General features: G+C 40.5%; 1 protein-coding gene and 1 pseudogene across 1 annotated transcript in view; one reads left to right on the top strand and one right to left on the bottom strand.

Annotated features, from left to right (window-relative positions):
• CFAP47 (cilia and flagella associated protein 47) overlaps positions 1-19,405 on the bottom strand; it is a 425,326-nt gene that overhangs the window by 185,209 nt on the left and 220,712 nt on the right. The window contains 3 exon segments of the mRNA XM_014462850.1: positions 291-379; positions 1,777-1,927; positions 17,650-17,765. Coding sequence (XP_014318336.1) covers positions 291-379; positions 1,777-1,927; positions 17,650-17,765 — 356 coding nt within the window.
• On the top strand, positions 7,589-7,733 carry LOC111827615 (annotated as a pseudogene).

The raw sequence follows: 19,405 nt of genomic DNA, 5'->3' as shown, positions 1-19,405 counted from the left end.
TAAAATATGTTAACTATAAAATTTTTTAAATTGAAAGATTTCAAAAAATAAAACATACACAAAATTAATAAATTTGATATTACCAGTCTTAGTTTTGTATAGATCAAATAGCATTTCAAGGAAAACTGGTTTACTTTATTAGTTGTTCTATTTTATCTGATAATGCTTATAAATTTATAGCAATGTAAATACAAAAAAATTCTCAAAATTGTTGTTGAAGAAAATTATGTATTTCCATTAAGATTGGATATAGTTAACTGTAATAAAATTACATTAAAACAATAACTTACATAAAGTCACCAGCAGTATGGAAAGGATTATTAATGTTCACAGTGATTTCTTTCCATGTATAACATGGGCTTTTGCATTTTATCATTTTCTAAAGTAAAAAATAAATAAATAAATAAAGACATACTAAATGGTAAGAACAAAAAAAGATAACCTGAATCATAAAATAAAAGCTTAAAGCATCTAAAAGCCTGTTCATTCAAATATAACAATGATATTAATTTATATAAGTCCCTTTGTCCCAGAAACATTGCACTGAAAAAAATTTGAGTGGGAAGAAATAAAAACATATTTTATATTTTACCTCATCACTGATCAACAGTACTTTTGCTACAACTGAACTATCTGTCATAATATTATCTCCCAAATGTATTTCCTTAAAATATTTTTATTAATGATTGAGCATTTTCAAATTAATTATATTAATTAATTATACATACCTAATAACATGACATAAAAAAGAGGCATGTGTGTGTGTATGCACACAGGTGTGTGAGTGTATGAATACCTGTGTATGTGTGTGAGTGTGATATGCCTGTGTTTATAAAATGGTGGCTTACACTGACATATTTTTAACATAATAAAAGTACAAACAAAATTTATAATGCAAATTACCCAATGGCTTTCCTTAGAGGAAAAGATTCTAGGAATTCTACATTTTCAGACTGATGGTGTTCTTACCTTCTTTTATTTCTCCATTATTACCTGCTCTATCTCCTGATAACTAAGACCATGAGTATTCAGATGGAGCAGTAAACCGAGACCACATGAGTTTCAAGTGTCAGCGTTTCTGCCCTGTAGCCATGTTAATGACAGGCTAAAACCATCCATGTCTCTTAGATACATGTGGCATAGCAACGTTTTGTTTCAGAAAATTTGTGTGAAAGGATTGGGAAGTGTAAGAGTTCATTATTCAGGAGAAAATCAGATGATCATAATACATATCTCAGTGACAATCAAATGCCTGCTTCCTACTCTAGGTGTCATTATCTAATAAGCCAGTCTGTCCATGTGAACATCTTAATGTTCTCCTTACAAAACTGACCATCATTAGAGTCCTTCTACTTACTTCCTACTCATGCCACTGCACACCTAAAATTCTTTATACTCCATATGGAAATCTGGCACAATAACAAATTTACTTCTTCTTTACCATATGTCCATGGTAGGACATAATATTTAACCAGAATACTGACTATAAAAAGTCAATCATAGCAATGTCACATTTATGTTACAGAAAATTTAAAAATCCTTCTCCCTCTGGAACATCATCACTTCTCAATAAATCCCAGCCTTAGCATCATCTTTATAATGCCTTTGATACACAGGACACTCAAGAGAAATTAAAGAATGTTCTTTGCTGTGTAAACCACCAACCCTTAATTCAAATAAAAGCAGACACAGGCCCAGGAAAAAGAGCTATGCTTGGGATGCCCAATGGCATGAGAAGAGAAGCAAAGACATACAAAATAGGTAAAATTTACTTACCATGGAATTAAATTTGCGGACTTCACCCTTAAGAGAAAAAATCATTGTAGTGCCTCCCACTGCCATATTAGGTACTGAAATTAGTATCAGTGAAGCTTTGGCAGGATGGAGGAAGCGACTGTTGAATTTCACAGTAATATGGACTGTCTCTCTAATAAAAGATAAAAGAAAAATATTTTATTGAAAAAAGACAACTAACAACCTCTGCAATGCAATATAATCTTTTATAGAATAAAATTCAAGACTGTTGCAGATCTCAGGAAGTCTATAATCTAGTTATTGTTATCAGTTAAAACATCTTGATCCATCCTTGTGTCCTCTTTGGAGAAGTGTCTATTCAGGTCCTCTGCACATATTTTTCATCATATTGTTCTTTTTGGTGTTGAGTTGTATGAGTTCCTTATATATCCTATATAATAAAAGGGTAATATGCAAATAGACCAAACAGCGGGACAACCAAACAACCGAACAACTGGTCGCTATGACATGCGCTGACCACCAGGGGGCATGCGCGGAACATAGCAGGCATCGGCAGCAGGCGGTAGAGCACAGAACATGGCAGGCAGTGGCCACGGAAGGATGGTGGAGCAGGTGAGCAGGGGCGCCAGACCAAGGCGGGGCGCCAGTCACTGTCAGGGCAAGCCTCTGGTGGTTACTGAAAATTATCTGCTCCCACGTGCTGCGGTCCCGCCCAGCACTTGCACCTGCTGCCAGCATCAGCCCCACTTGCACCTGCTGTCAGTGCCAGAACCGCCACTCACACCCACTGCCTACACCCGACACCAGCCCTGATCGCTCGGTGCCATCAATAGGTGCAAGCGATGGCTTTCAGCCCCAATCACCCCTCAGGGCTTCTCCATCTCCCCCAGCTCCTGAGGGGTGATCAGAGCCGGCAGCCACCGCTCGTACCCGCTGCCAGCACCGGAGCGGCCACTCGCACCCATTGCCAGTGCCAACCCAACTTATACCTGCAGCTGGAGCCACTGCTCGTACCCGCTGCCGGCGCTCGGCACCACTCCCAATCGCTCAGCACTGTCAGTGGGTGCGAGCAGTGGCTGCTGGCCCCTATCGCCCCTGAGGGCTTCCCCACCTCCCCCTGCTCCTGAGGGGAGATTGGGGCAGCAGTTACCACTAGCACTCGCTGACGGTGCTGACCCTGCTTGCATGCTGCTGGCTCTGGCCCCAATTGCTCTGCACCATCAGCAGTTGCAAACGGGGTTGGTGCTGTCAGCGCGTGGGAGTGGTGGAGGTAGAAGCAGGGCTTCCGGCAGACAGGGGACTGGAGGCCATGGCGGGAGGGGCCAAGTGGGGGCACGGAGGATGGTCCAAGACTTGCCCCAGTGCCCACCTGTGGGGTGCAGTTACAGTGTTTCGGCCAGGTTCAAGTCTCGGACTAATGAAAGGACAGGGTCCTCTCATTGCCACGTGAAAGTCCCAGCTGGAGGGCAGGGCCCTCCCAGCACAATCATAGCCAACGGCTGTGGTTGTAAGCTTGAACCTATGGTCCAAACACATAGCCCCACGTGCCTTGTGATAGAGTTCGGGTGCATGTAGTTGAGTGAGGTTGAAACTCACGAGAATGCTGTAAACAACTTGATCACGCCCCTACTTTGCCTCGTGGCATCTGCTATAAAATAAAGACACGGCTTGTGGGCGCTGGCACTGTCTCCTCATCAGGAAGGCAGCGTCCCACTGAGACCCAGCTATTATTCTCTTGTCTGTCTTTCCTTAATCCTTTCAACCTCCCCCCCACTCGGGATCACCCTTGGCTGTGCCGGTGTGGCACAAATGGTGCCCGAACAGGGACTGAGTTCTGCGACCAGGGACTGAGTTTGGCCGTAACAAGTGACGCCAGAGCAGGCCCCTTTGGCCGTAACAAATAGCGTCCGAACAGGCTTGAGTTCGGGGGAATTTAAAAAAGGTGGTCAGGTGAAAGGAGGCTCCAAGGCGCACGCATAAGGTAAGCTCAAAAGAAAAAAGAAAGAAAAGAAAAGAAAGTAAGCTTAAAGACAAAAGTGAGATAAGGCCAAAAAACAAAAAGGTAGGGAGCCGAAGTGTGGTAATATTAGCTCGGTGTAAAATATGGGAAATCACAAGATAAAAATGTGTATATATATGCTTAAAGCCATGCTCAGAGCACAAGGCTGTTCCGTAAAACAGCAACAGCTCCTTGAGTTGTTAAATGTTGTAAATAAGATTTGTCCTTGGTTTCCTGAGGACGGAGAGGTAAATATAGAAATATGGGAAAAGGTAGGGAAGCAACTTAAAGATTGCTATATAGCTGAAGGCCCAGAGAAAATTCCTAGTTCTATCTTCAGTTTGTGGTCCTTGATTTGGGACTACTTGAAGCCCCTTCCCGAGGGGGGATGGAAGAATGTGGAAGGAGATGTAAGACAAATAGTAGAAAGTGACCAGAGGCTGCCGATTCCATTTATACCTTCGGCACCTCCATTACCTCCTCCAGTCCCTGGGGCTACCATTCCTGTGGGGGAAAGCCCTCTGGACAATGTGCTTCCTCCCAAAAACGAATGAGAATTGAAGGAGGAGGCAGAGAGGGAACAAGGCAGGAGGGACTGGGATGATGGGGGTCAAATGCAAGCCTTAGGGAAGCTTACTGTTACTCTAAGCCTCTCCAGTCGCCTTCTAAACAAGCAAGAACAAGAGTGGGATCTCTGTCTCTACTCCAGTGGTCTCTGTATGAGGCCAGGCAGGCTGGGGAAGACACTTCAGGATTTAGTAGCCAATCGTACTCTTAAAATGCAATTACTAAAACAAAAAGGGGGAGAAGAGGTTGTGTTTGTGTCTTTCCAGAAGGAGCAGTGCAGCCAATTTGGGTGCCAGAAAGGTACGTGCGACACCACAATGGACCCAGAGAAGCTCCTTGTCCTTCCGTTCAAGAGACTGAGAGTTGCCCCGATGACAGCAAACAAGCAAAAGAAAACAGAGGCTACACTAAGGGCTGAGGTGCCAACATGGGGTCAGTTGAAGGAGCTAACTGAAGCCCAGCAAACAGCAGAAAAGCAAGGAGTGGAAGCTACTCCTTCAGCCATGTTTATGGCTATGTTAGCATTAGTTAGCTGTCAGTCTTCTACAAAATCTTGCGCAGCCAAAACCAAGGACTAAGTTTGGTTTTGCTGTGTTTACTGATTTAAGAAATAAGTTGTAGAAATAGTGAGATAAATAGAAAAGTAAGCAGTAGAAAATAAGCCGTAGAAATAGAGAGTAGGAAATATATTGTAGGAATATAGAAATAAGCGGGGGGTTGCAACCCAGGAAGGTTTAGGCAGGGGTAGCCAAGCCGACCTATAGTTCATAGTTAGAGATAGATATAGAGAAATAAGTAGAAATAAGCTGTAGAAAATAAGTGGTAAGAAATAAGCTGTAAAAAATAAATGGTAGGAAATAAGCTATAGATATAGAGAAATAAGTAGAAATAAGCGGTAGAAATAAGTAGTAGAAATGTAGAAATAAGCTGTAGAGATAGAGAAATAAGTAGAAAATAAGTGGTAGAAAATAAGAAGCAATTAGGAAATATAAAATAAGGTGGAAATCTCCTAGGTTTTGTTTAAGCCACTGTAAAGCAGAAGATGGCTGCGGTGGTCGATGATGTTTAAAGAAGTAACTTTTGTTTTAAACCTAGATTGTAAGCTCTTGCAGCAGTTGCATTGTTTCTAGGCTTTGGTTATCTTTGCTTGTGCAACCAGACAGCTCCCTGGGACTTTGGGTCTGTGTGAGACGCCAGACTCAGAGTGGGAAGTCTCCAGCTCTGCAGGACCGAGGGTTGCTCATTTCCATGCAGCAGCGGATAAAGAAAAAAGCTGAGAAGGGACCAGACTTCCAGCTGCGTGGATGAGGCTGATTTGACTGGGACTGGTGCGGACTCAGTACCGAGGTCAACCGCCCAAACAGCCTGATCCAGGGAACTGGTTTTGCATCAATGACATCTTTGCATCGGCGAGATATCAGCATGGAGTCAGCTGAAGAAGATGGCGACTAAGGCCAAGCAAATGTTACAAAAGCAAGTGGAAGCTATGCTAGCGTTGGTGAACTGCCAGTTTTCTGTAAAATCTTGCGGAGCTAAAATCTAAGGACTTTGAGTAAGATATCCTGAAAACGTTAACATGTCTGTAGTTTGGTTTTGCATTGGTATTGCTTTGTTATTAGCTAGAGTTTTGTTCTCTTGTTAACATTGCTGTTTATGGTTTTGTTAATAACCAGGGGTTTGTTTTCATGTTTTGATTATGTTGAATAATTTATTTAGAGTTTTTGGATGATGTAAATAGGCGTGTTTAAAAACAAAAGTAAAGGGGGAGATGTGGGGCGCGGCTACAGTGTTTCGGCCAGGTTTAAGCTTCGGACTAATGAAAGGACAGGGTCCTCTCATTGCCACATGAAAGTCCCAGCTTGAGGGCAGGGCCCTCCCAGCACAATCATAGCCAACGGCTGTGGTTGTAAGCTTGAACCTATGGTCCAAACACATAGCCCCACGTGCCTTGTGATAGAGTTCGGGTGCAGGTAGTTAAGTGAGGTTGAAACTCACAAGAATGCTGTAAACAACGTGATCACACCCCTACTTTGCCTCGTGGCATCTGCTATAAAATAAAGACACGGCTTGTGGGCGCTGGGGCTGTCTCCTCATCAGGGAGCAGCATCCCACCGAGACCCAGCTTTCATTCTCTTGTCTGTTTTTCCTTAATCCTTTCAACCTCCCCCCCACTCGGGATCACCCTTGGCTGTACCGGCGTGGCACACCCACCATGTCCTCCCAGCCCACAGTTCCTTTCAAGGTGCACGAATTCGTGCACTGGGCCCCTAGATTTTATATAAATCCCTTATCAACAGACATGAAAAGATGCTCAACATAACTAAGCATCAGGGAAATGCAAATTAAAACCACAGTGAGATATCACCTCATACTTTTCAGAATGGGTATCATCAATAAATCAACAAATAAAAGCATTAGTGAGGATGTAGAGAAAAGGGAACACTCATCCACTATTGCTAGGATTTCAAATTGGTTTAGCCACTATGGAAAACATTATGTAGGTTCCTCAAAAAATTAAAAATAGAGCTACCAAATGACCCAGAAATTCCACTTCTGGTTATTTAACTGAAGAAATCCAAAACACTAATTTAAAAAGATATATGCCCCCCCATGTTCATTGCAGCATTATTAACTATAGCCAATATATAAAATCAATCTAAGTGTCCATAGATAGTTGAATAGATAAAAAGGAGTTGATACACACACACACACACACACACACATACATACCCAATGGAATATTACTAAGCCATAAAAAAGAATGAAATCTTGCCATTTGAGACAACATGGATGGATGTAGAAGATATTATGCTAAATGAAGTAAGTTTTTCAGAGAAAGCTAAATGCCATATGATTTCACTTATATGTGGAATCTGAAAAACAAACAAACAAAAAAAAAAATAGGAACAAACTCATAGATACAGAGAACAAACTGATAGTCACCAGATAGGAGGGGGATTGGAGGACTGGGTAAAAAAGGTGAAAGGGATTAAGTACAAATTGCCAGTTACAAAAACAGTCATGGGGATGTAAAGTACAGCATAGAGAATAAAGTCAATAATATTGTAATAACTATGTACGATTTAAGATGAGTACTAGACTTATTGGGTGATCACTTTGCAAGTTATACAAATGTCTAACCACTATCTTGAGTTCCTGAAACTAACATAACATTGTATGTCAACTGCAATTGGAAAATAAATAAATTAAAAAACAAAACATCTTGATCCAGTCTGTCAAATCTAAAGTTAACTTCAAAATATAAGCACCCCCTGGCAATGGGCAAGGAGACACCTGATTGGTGGTGTTGCTCTTATATCAGTCAGGGGCAAAGCAGATGTACAGTCCTTAGTTCATCCTAGCTTGATGCCTGTGTCGGTGGCCAGAGCTGTTTCATGCCTGAGGCACATAAAAAAACTAAGTAAAATCTACCAAATATTAAATTTTCTAACAGCTAGCCAAAGAAAAATATAAATTTTTGGGTGAATTTCACAGGACATTCTGTGCTACTGTTTAAGCAAAAATTTAGTCATGTCACTGGTTTTTAGTCTCATGGAGAGAAAATTGAGAAAGACTAAGAATTAAAATAATTAAAACTGTGGTTGAAAATAAAATTAAAATCTCAAAAGAAACTGATATATAAGTAGCATGGCTTTTATTTGTAAGATATATGTAATTAAAAGAGCAAAGAAAACACGTCCATTTCCCTTAATCTTCAACTTCCTAATCTAAAACATAGTAAAAAGTTAGAGTCTGTAGCCTTGGAGATTTCACTTCCTATACCTTGTAGGGTAATGATTGAGCCATGGCATCCTGAAAACCCTGCATGATAACACAAAGGCCACATGTTGTGTCTTGGCAGAAAGTTCTATGATCTTCTCATAACGTAAGAGCATGGAGACTCATGAAATGCTGCTCACTTGCCTCCCAATCTCTCCTGAGGTCTGAGGCTTGCTACCTAGCCCCTTCAGGGTAGAGTTACAGGCTATAAAAGTACTTAGTTGCAGCATGAAACTGACTGTCGTCAGCACAGAGTGTTCTACTGGTGCATGATGCTGTCATATGGACCCTTTGTTTTTTGTATTATTATTTTTTTAAATTTTTTACTAGAGGTCAGGTGCACGAAATTCGTGCACGGGTGGGGTTCCTAGGCCTGGCAAGCAATCAGGGCCGATTAGGTTCCCTGCCTCCCCACCTCCCCACCTCATCCTTCCCTTTCTGCCCACACGCCACCACCATGTGGTTCCCCGCCTCCCTGCTTCCTCCTTCCCTCACCGCCCATGCACAGCCACCACGCAGTTCCCCGCCTAGCCACCTCCCCCCCTCCTTCCTTTGCCACCCACATTCACCACCACCCACCCCTGGTTCCCTGCCCCAGCCCGGGGTCCGGCCCTGATCGGTGATAGAGACCTGCCAGCTGTGGGGAGGGACTGGGAGGTTGGCCAGCAGGCCCCAATTGAGGCGGGTGAAAGGCAGGCTGATCAGGGCCTGCTGGCTCAGGAGAGGGATGAGGGGAGGGACCCGGGAAGTTGGCCAGCAGGCCCTATCGGCAATCAGGGCCTGCAGGCTGGGGCCAGCTCCTGCATTAAGCTGGATCTATTTTTGTTCATTAGTTTATATTTGTTAAGCGTCTGCCCTGGTGGTCAATGTGCATCATAGCAACTGCTCATTCCCGGTCATTACGGTTATTCTGTTGTAATGGTCACTTACGCTTATATATATATAGATTACAGTAAAAATATATATCATAAAAAGAAAACAACAATAATATATAACAGAAAAATTATCACCATAATAATTTTTAATTGTTCACTACAATACTATTAACTATATGCACATTGTTGTATGACAGATGCCTAGAACTTCATCATCTTACAAGACTGAAACGCTATACCTATTAAGAAATAACTCCCATTTCCTCCCCCATTCTACCCCTACCCCTGGCAACCATAATTGTACTTTCTGTTTCTATGAATCTGAGTGTTTTAAATACCTCTTTTAGCAAAATCATGCAGTATTTTGTTTTTGTGACTGGCTTATTTCATGTAGCATAATGTCCTCAAGTTTCATTCATGTTCTAGCCTGTGGCAGGATTCCCTTCCTTTTTAAGGTGGAATAATATTTCTTTTTAAAAAAAATCTTTATTGTTGAAATTATTGCATATGTCTACTCCCCTCTCCCCTACTGACCCCATCTAGCATGCCCCCGCCTCCCACCCCAGGCCTTCACCACACTATTGTCTGTGTCCATGGGTTATGCATATATATATGCATACAATTTCTTTGGTTGATCTCTTTCCACCCACCCACCCCCACCTTCACTCTGAGATTTACAGTCTGTTCCATGCTTCATGTCTCTGGATCTATTTTTGTTCATTAGTTTATATTTGTTCATTAGATTCCACATATGAGTGAGGTCATGTGATACTTGTCTTTCTCTGTCTGGCTTATTTCACTTAGCATAATACTCTACAGGTCCCTCCATGTTGTCTCAAAGGGTAAAATATCTCTTTTTTATCGCTGCATAGTATTCCATGGTGTAAATATACCACAGCTTTTTTATCTACTCATCTACTGATGGGCACTTGGGCTGTTTCCAGATCTTAGCTATTGTAAATTGTGCTACTATGAACATAGAGTGCATATATTCTTTCTGATTGGTGTTTCTGGTTTCTTAGGACATATTCCTAGAAGTGAGATCATTAGGTCAAATGGCAGTTCCATTTTTAATTTTCTGAGGAAACTCCACACTGTTTTCCATAGTGGTTGTATCAGTCTGCATTCCCAACAATAGTGTATGACGGTTCTTTCTCCACATCCTTGCCAGCACCTGTTTGTTGATTTATTGATGGCAGCCATTCTGACAAGTGGAATGTGATACCTTATTGTCATTTCATTTTAATTTGCATCTCTCTCATGATTAGTGACATTGGCCATTTGTATGTCTGCTTTGGAGAATGTCCATTTAGGTCCTCTGTCCATTTTTTTATTCGGTTGTTTGTCTTCCTTTTGTTGATTTATATGAGTACTTTATATATTTTTTATATTAACCCCTTATCAGATGTATCATTGGAAAATATGTTCTCCCATACAGTGGATTCTCTTTTCATTTTGATGCTGTTTTCTTTTGCTGTGCAGAAGCTTTTTATTTGATGTAGTCCCATTTATTTTTTCCTTTGTTACTCTTGCACTAGGCATTGTATCAATTAAATTTTTGCTACATTAGATGTCTGATATTTTGCTGCCTATGCCTTCTTCAATAATTTTTATGGTTTCACAACTTATATTTAGATATTTTATCCATTTTAGTTGATTATGGTGTATGGTGAAAGTTGGTGCTCTAGTTTCTTTTTTTTAACATGTGCAACACCATTTACTGAAGAGATTGTCTTTATTAAAGTATGCTCTTCCCTCCTTTATCAAAGATTTAGTGTAATGGCTTGTTTCCATTCATGGGCTCTCTATTCTGTTCTATTCATCGCTATGCCTGATCTTATGCCAGTACCAGGATGTTTTGATTACAGTGGCCTTGTAGTATAGCTTAATATCCTGTATTGTGATTGCTCCAACTTTTTTCTTTCTCAAGATTGATACAGCTATTCAGGGGTTAGGGGGTTTTGTTTGTTTTGATTCCATATAAATTTTGAGAATATTAGTTGTAGATCTGTGAAATATGCCATTAATATTTTAATAGGCATTGTGTTGAATCTATAGATTGCTTTTGGTAGTATGGACATTTTGATGACATTAATTCTACCAATCCATGAATGCATTATATTCTTCCACTTGTTTATATCCTCTTCTCTTTTTTCAGCATTCTATAATTTTCCAAGTACAGGTCTTTTACCTCCTTTGTTACGTTTATTCCTAAGTATCTTAATTTTTTTTGTTAAGATGGTAAATGGGATTGCTTTTCTAGTTTCTCTTTCTGAGAGTTCATTATCTATAATAATAAAAGCGTAATATACATCCTTCCGGACAACCTTCTGGATGAAGCCGGGGCTGCGAGGGAAGCCAACCTTCTGGATGAAGCCGGGGCTGCGAGGGAAGCCCAGGTCCCAGGTGCCTGCCGGTGACCAGAGGGAAGCCTGGGTCCCAGGTGCTGGAGGGAAGCCGGTGCCAGCAGCCAGAGGAAGAAAGGCCTACTCTTGCAAAAATTTCATGCATCGGGCCTCTAGTTGGTGTATAAAAATGCCATCGATTTCTGGGTGTTAATCTTGTATCCTGCTATGTTGCCAAATTCCTTTATTAAATCTAGTAGTTTTTTGGTGGAGTCTTTAGGATTTTCTATGTAGAATATCATGTCATCATAAATAATGATAATTTTACTTCCTCCTTTTCAATTTGGATTCCTTGTATTTCTTCTTTTTTTCTGATCACTGTGGCTAGGACTTCCAATACTATCCTATATAATAAAGAGCTAATATGCTAATTAGACTGAACAGCAGAATGACCATCTGGATGACCTTCCAGACCAAGCCGGGGCTGCAAGGGCCGGCCAAGGCTGCAAGGGGCTCCAAGGGATCGCAGAGGCTGTGAGGGACTGCGAGGGCCAGCTCAGGCTGTGAGGGCTGGCCAAGGCTGCAAGGGCTGCCAAGGCAGCCAGGGCTGTGAGGGCCAGATGGGGCTGCGAGGGCTGAGCCCCTTGCACAAATTTCGTGCATTGGGCCTCAAGTCTATATATATAAAAGCCTAAGCGACTGTTATGACCAATCAACTGGAAACCATCGGTCGACCAGTCGCTATGATGCGCACTGACCACCAGGGGTCAGACACTCAATGCAGGAGCTGCCCCCTGGTGGTCAGTGCGCTCCCATAGCCAACCTCCTGCCACCCATTCCCCCCCATCCAGCCAGCCAACCTCCCATGGCCTCTTCCCCAGGCTGGCTAGCCTTGATGGCCACAGGCCCTCCCGCCAACCGGCCAACCTCCCACACCCCTCCCCCCATCCAGCCAACCTCCCACAGTCCCTCCCCCCCAGCCAGCCAGCCCCGATCACCTCAATCGGGTCCTCCTATGGCCCCTACCCCCTGGCTGGCCAACCTCCCACAGCCCCTCCTCCCAGCCGGCCAACCTCCGTGACCCCTCCCCCCAGTGGCCAGTTCCGATTGCCCCCATCAGAACCTCCCATGGCCCCTCCCCCTCAGGTGGCTCACCAACCTCCGCAACCCCTACCCCCCCAATCGGCCCCCACCCATGCACAAATTCGTGCACCGGACCTCTAGTGTTTAACAAGAATGGTGAAAGCAGACATCCCTGTCTTGTTCCTATTCTTAGAGGAAGTGGTTTTCGATTTTGCCCATTGAGTATGATGTTAAAGGTTTCTCATATATGCCCTTTATTATGTTGAGGTATGATCTCTCTATTCCCGCTTTGCTGAGAGTTTTTATCAAAAATGGGTATTAGATTTTGTTGAATGCTTTTTCTGCCTCTATGGCAGGGCAGGCTGGTGGCTCTGCTCACAGAGGGGTTATGTCAGACTGAGCACTGGATGCTGATGATGTGGGGCATCCTAGCTCTCCCCTTTGGAGGATGTGGGGCTGATGGTTTGCTAGCTCCACTGGTACTCCACTGCTGGGACTGGGACGAGCTGGGTGCCCAGTTCACCAGTATGGTGGGGCAGGCCCTGAGCACCGGAGGTTGCCTCAGCCAACCAATCCTCCACGGCACACAGTTCAGACTAACTGAGTCTGCATGACTCGTCTGTGTGCATGGGGACTTTGGATCTCAGCAGTGGGGTTTTGAGCACCTGTCAGTGTCGTAGGGGCCCTGGGGCAGGGTCATTTTCCAAAGTCTCCTCCCGTGGGGACCCTGTGGCTCCCTCACAATGGCCTCCACTGAAGTGGAGAGAAGTGCTCAGCAGAGCAACACACTGCAGTGGCAGATCCTCTGCCTGGTCCCACAAACAGATGCTCTCCCACTCTCACACCCGCACATACTCTCCCTCTCACACACTCACCCTCATCCAGACCTACCTGCCACCATGTCTACAATGGTGGACCCTTTGGTTTTGGTGTTGTGCTGCACAAGGGACACGGAGATCTAGCCCCATTCGATTACTTTTGCTTTCACTGTTTATGTAAATAAAGAACTCTCCTAGTAAAAAATGATTTTCATTGTTTCTTTACTGGCTGAATATTTCAGCCTTCCCTTGACTGGCCACACCTGTGGCTGATAAACTTGGGGAAATTTTACCTTTACTTGTACTCTGGCTTTTAACATATTTAGCATTATACATCATATCACAATTATTCTTTGTATAAAACTTTCACCTTCCCTTAGGATACACATATTTGGGGATGAAGATGGGAATGATTCTCTGGGTGTCAAACTTTGGCTTAATTTCCCTAAAACAGTTGTGAAATTACTGTTAAATGGATGAGTTTAGGGAGCAGCAGAGTAAAGTGAATACAGGACTTTCAAATCAACAGAAATATTCTCAGAATTGCTTTATAGGGAAAATTATAGCTCACATCTAGCAAGAGCGGGAATGATTTTTCCAGATATGTCATCACTAATCTCCATTTGTGCAAAAGCACATTTTCTTAAATATTATTAAAAGATCTTGGACTTGAATTTAATTGAGAACAAAGAATATTTGACCTTGTGGTCTTTTTCTGGATATAATAGGCTCAAAGTTAGGTAACTGTGAGTGATTTAGCATTTTCCTAGATATTCTAAAATTCATTGTTAGATAAAACCACTCATTAATTCAATTGATATCTATAGAAATTTATAATATTCCAAGCACTGTTTTAAGTTTTGGGGATACACTAATTAGAAAAATACACTATTGCTGATCTCCTGGATCTTACATTTTATAGGACATGACAAACAATATGTCGTCACAAAATGAATGTGAAAACTAAAAGTTCTGTGTGCACTGTGAAGTGGTATGAGATCACATAATAGGGAGTGTGATACCATCTAAAAGGTCATCTATATTAAGTGGGATATAAAAGCTGAAAATGAGTGGCTAGAATGAGCAGGTGTGGAAAGAAGGCATCCAAGAAGGAATTATGTGTTTTAAGAACTTACCAAAGGCCAGTGGTGCTGAATCTTAGAAAGCAAAAGTTTTTTGTGTTACAAAATATAGGCAGGAACCTGCCATGAAAGCTATGTGAACCATGCTGAAATGTTCAGTTTATATTATAATAGGGATGTGAAGTTACAGGAATATTTTAAGTAGAAGAGTAACATGACCAAATTTGCATTTTAAACAATCCTTGCCAATCTGATGTTGGGAATAGATTGAAAAAAAATTTTAGGAGTCCCTCGTTAAAGATAATGGTACATTAAATTAGAATGGAAGAGGTAGGTAAGAGGAAAAGATGACAAATATAAGATACATTTGGTAAAATCAATAGCACAAAGTCATGGATTGGATCTCCATGGAAGTTGATGGAAAAAGGTGTTCAAGGGAAAGGTCAATGAGGGAAAAAGGAAACATATGTAATACTTTAAACAATAAATAATTTAAATTAAAAAATAAAATAAAAATGATTATAAGTGTTAAAAAAAAAGAAACAAAAAGGTGTTCAAGAATGACCATGTTCTAAAGAGCATGTGCTTAGTAAATGAATTTATGGACCTATACTTAAGTCCTATGTAACACATTTTAAAATACAGTATCCTTTCCATGAGGTAATTGCTGGTTTTAGGACCATGAAGATTTGAGCTTCTGTTGAGTATAGGTATTTCTTTTATAAAAAGATGAAAGAAGGTAAAGGGATTAGCCAAAGAACATATATGCATAACCCATAGAAACAGACAACAGTGTGGTGATGGAGGGTGTGGGGTCTGGTTGGAGGTGGGCAAATGCAGGGGGAAATAGGGACATCCATATAGTGTCAACAATAAAAGTAAAGAAGAAAAAGTTTTGTAGTTATATTGATGTATGTAAATTACCAGGATTCCTTCCTGAATGTGTTAGAAAGTTCAGAATCAAATGGGTAGTCTACCTCAGGTCATGTATTAGATCCGCAGGCATGTATATCACAAGTATAGGTTTTATACTCCTTCATATTACATGAACCTCATAAGCTACTGCAACTTGGCTTTCGGAAAAGATGGAGAAGAAATATATAACATATCAATGTCAGTGCCCATATGGCTCAATGAGAATCATGAAGGAAAAAGAAACAGAATGGTTTTCTAAAAATATACTTTCACTTTTACAACACTCTATGGTTATACCTAAATTTAGACATGAAGTTAGATGCAGAAATAAACATGTTTGTTTATATGCTGGCATAGCTGTTTAATCTTTCTATATAAATTATATCTCTGGGAATTTAAATCCACAGCTGGTGGAAATAGCTATTACTAATCGTGATTGAGACAGAATCTAAAGCAGGATGTGATATACATAGATAATTATACAATATCTGATAATGATAAAGCCACAGGTGGGGGTTTTTTGTTTGTTTGTTTGCTTAATAAAACAAAAGCTATTTTGTTTCATTAAAATCCTATTAGTAAAAACCAAAGACCATGTCATTATTTAGTCTCACTAAAGAGATACTTAAAGAACCACCTAATAATAGTATTCAAGCCTACAAAATAAAATGTATCCAGAAAAGTGAGTAATTGTTTTCCATAACATGGAGAATTACGCATTACATCTTCTGAGGTTCTTGTGGTTTCCCCAAGAACACTTAGGTGGCTTCTTTTTTCCATTTTCCTCTGTTTTTATACACACATCACAAATAAAACAATTATTCAAATTATATCCTTATTGTATATTTGCTTCTATGGCACTGTGCTAGACTCTAAACACTGTGAAGAGTGTTGATGTTTTCACCTATGAATCACCAGTACTTTGAATGGCGGAGGGGGGTGCTTATTGATTGCTTCCTGTAAGTTCCAGTTACAGTACTAGGTGTTTTGCCTACTGACAACACTGGGAATATCCACATTTTCCAAGTAACAAAAATGAAGCTGAATCATAGAGCCTGTACATGTCAGTATCAAAGCCCACCGTTTAATTGTTAAATGACATGATAGAAGCGTTCTAGGCCACAATGGCATCTGAAACTGAAATTCATTGCCTAGAAGAAAAATCTTATTAAAATTACAAAATTACAATAAAGGGATTTTTTTTAAAGCTGCTAATTAGAGAGAGCTGTTGATGAGTATCTCCACAGAGGCTAATAGAGGAAACAAAACTGCCCTATTGCCTAGTTTCAGAGAAGGCAAAATGTGGTTCAGACAGCCCTTCCCAAGGCCATTGTAGAATGCCAGGCAACTGAGCATAAAAGCAGAATGTTGTCCTAACCGGTTTGGATCAATGGATAGAGCGCCGGCCGCAGACTGAAGGGTCCCAGGTTTGATTCCAGTCAAGGGCATGTACCTTGGTTGTGGGCACATACCCAGTACGGGGTGTGCAGGAGGCAGCTGATCAATGTTTCTCTCTCATCGATGTTTCTAACTCTCTATCCCTCTCCCTTCCTCTCTGTAAAAAATCAATAAAATATATATATTTTTTAAAAAGCAGAATGCTTTCACCCTGAAGAGAAATCTGTCGATTAACAAACCTGTGCATATACAAACTCACAATTTACTTTTCTATTGCCATATTATTACATGTGAATGGATCATCAAGTATCACAAGTCATCAGAGTAAATCCTTCAATGTGAAACACCGAGACCAAGAGAAACAACATACCAACTGACCTCAAGAAAATAAATATACAGGGAATAGATGAAAAAGTAAGTCAGAGACATTTATGAAACTATTGTGACCCCAAATTAATAACATGATGCTATGAAATAGAGATATTCTAAGAAAAAGAAAGTGTTCTTATAAGTATATGAGACTATCTATCTATCATCTATCTATCTATCTTTACGTTACAATGACTAGGGATAGAGAAAAATGGCAACATTGGGGTATCTTTCATGTATGATTATTAGTCTTCTACTTTTTTTCTTTATACTTGCATAGTTTCTAAATTTTCTACAATGAGCACATATTGCTTTTATAATCAGAGACTTCACACACTGCTTCGAGTTTTTGGCAGAAAACAACAGTACTACATAAACAATTTGTTGTCTAATCTCTATGGCCAATGTACATGAAAAAATAAACTGAAATGAAATGTATACATAAAATGCAACTGCTTTATGTTGTTAGAATGTTTAAACAAAATTGATGCGGAATCTCAGCAACATATGAATTATTCATCTATGTGTGCGTGATGGTCTTTTCATTTGTATATATCCACTAAAAACAAACCCAGGTCACTTTTTCATAATTATAGCGCACATTAAATTTCTAGGGCTGATACGTTTAATGAAGTAAAATTAAAAAAAAACAAAAACACTTACTTTGGAGGAACTGTCACAGTACTATCTGTGGGGGAGAGGGTGAAGTCAGCGGCATCTCTTCCAATGATTGTAGCATTGTACACTAATCTTTTCGAGCTTGAATTTTTCACTACAACCTACATTGCAGAACAAGAGAGTAAAAATAAGATCATGAATTTTTAAAAATATACAACTTAACATTTCTTATTTTTTTAAATATATTTTTATTGATTTTTTACAGAGAGGAAGGGAGAGGGCTAGAGAGTTAGAAACATCAATGAGAAACATCGATTAGCTGCCTCCTGCACGCCCCCAACTGGGGATTGAACCTGCAACCAAGGTATATGCCTTCAATCGGAATCTAACCCAGGACCTTTCAGTTCATGGCCTGATGCTCTATCCACTGAGCCAAACTGATCAGGGCTTAACATTTCTTATTTTAATCAAAGAGTTTTACATTTTAATCATGAAAATATTTGTTCCTTATGTGCACTAACTGAGGGAAAGCAGACTTTGTATTTGAAGATCGCATATATACAGTTTAGCAAGAGTAGGCAGGGAGAAGGATCTCTCAAGCAAGGAAATGACATGAAGATTTGAAGTCCACAGTGAGCAACTTGGATTTTATTCTTATTACAAAGGGAAATCTTCGGAGAATTTTAAACATAGAACTTAAATAATCCAATCTACAGAAAAAGGATACTCCAGCTGCTCAGCGTGGGAAGTTATAAAGATTCTAGGTTTAAAATCAGAGGTCCAGGCTGGAAATGATGGTAGCCTCATCGAGAAGCGATAGTATAGCTAGGGTTTGACTGTCCCTTCCTTCCTGATGCTTAGAGATGGGAAAGTATTAGAGAATAAGCTACTTTATTTTTAGAGAGAGTATTTCATGAAAACTTGACTACACAAGTCTTTATGTAGAATATAATAGAGAGTTAAAAAAAACAAACAACATGTTAGGAAGACACAAGGTTATCATGGAAAGTACTGAGCCAAAAGAGGAATAAGACCTGGGGCAAATGTGGGATTGGCCAAATTACAGTAAAGAAAAGGTAACTGCACTTAGGTGGTCCAGAAACCACAGACAGAGATATTTGAAGAGTTAATAATTAGCACTATATGTGGTTATAGTGAATCGTAAGGAATATGGTAGAGACTTGTTAAAAGGTTAAATAAACTACTTTTATATTGCAGCGAAAACTTTGGTAACTACCAGGACAAGTATATTGCTGCTGAAAAGTTTCTAGTCAGTTACCCCAAGGATTTTGGGATCTCATGTAGCTTGCCTACTTATAGATATCAGTACCTAAAGAATTAATTAACAGACCAAGTGATTTTAAGTCCCAGAGAGTTCATTTCCATTCTCTGGAAGGAATAGTTAAAAGTAATAATAAATTCATTACCTAATGTTATTGGTTTATAGTCCTAGAACTTCTATAACTAGCCCTGAGATTTTAAGGAAAACATTCATTCTCATTGTCATATCATATGTATAATACAAAGCCTGTTGGGCTCATCTATGGTCAGGGTATTCCACCTAACTAGGATTTTATGTAGGGGTGGTAATTTGTACATGGGGAAAGAGGAAAGCTGTTGAGGGAAGGAAAAACAGCTTTGGAGCCTGGATTCCTGTTTTATAATGATAGTATCTATTGAGCTCTGCATAAAGTTTGTTTTTAAAAAAGTGTGTGTATGTGGGCGGGGGCGGGGGCCCACCAGTGTTGTTCAGTGGTTTTGCGTCAACCTATGAACCAGGAGGTCACAGTTTGATTCCTGG

Source organism: Myotis lucifugus, unplaced genomic scaffold (genome assembly GCF_000147115.1).
Source record: "Myotis lucifugus unplaced genomic scaffold, Myoluc2.0 scaffold_192, whole genome shotgun sequence".
NCBI lineage: Eukaryota > Metazoa > Chordata > Mammalia > Chiroptera > Vespertilionidae > Myotis > Myotis lucifugus.
This window is presented reverse-complemented; position numbering and strand designations above follow the sequence as displayed.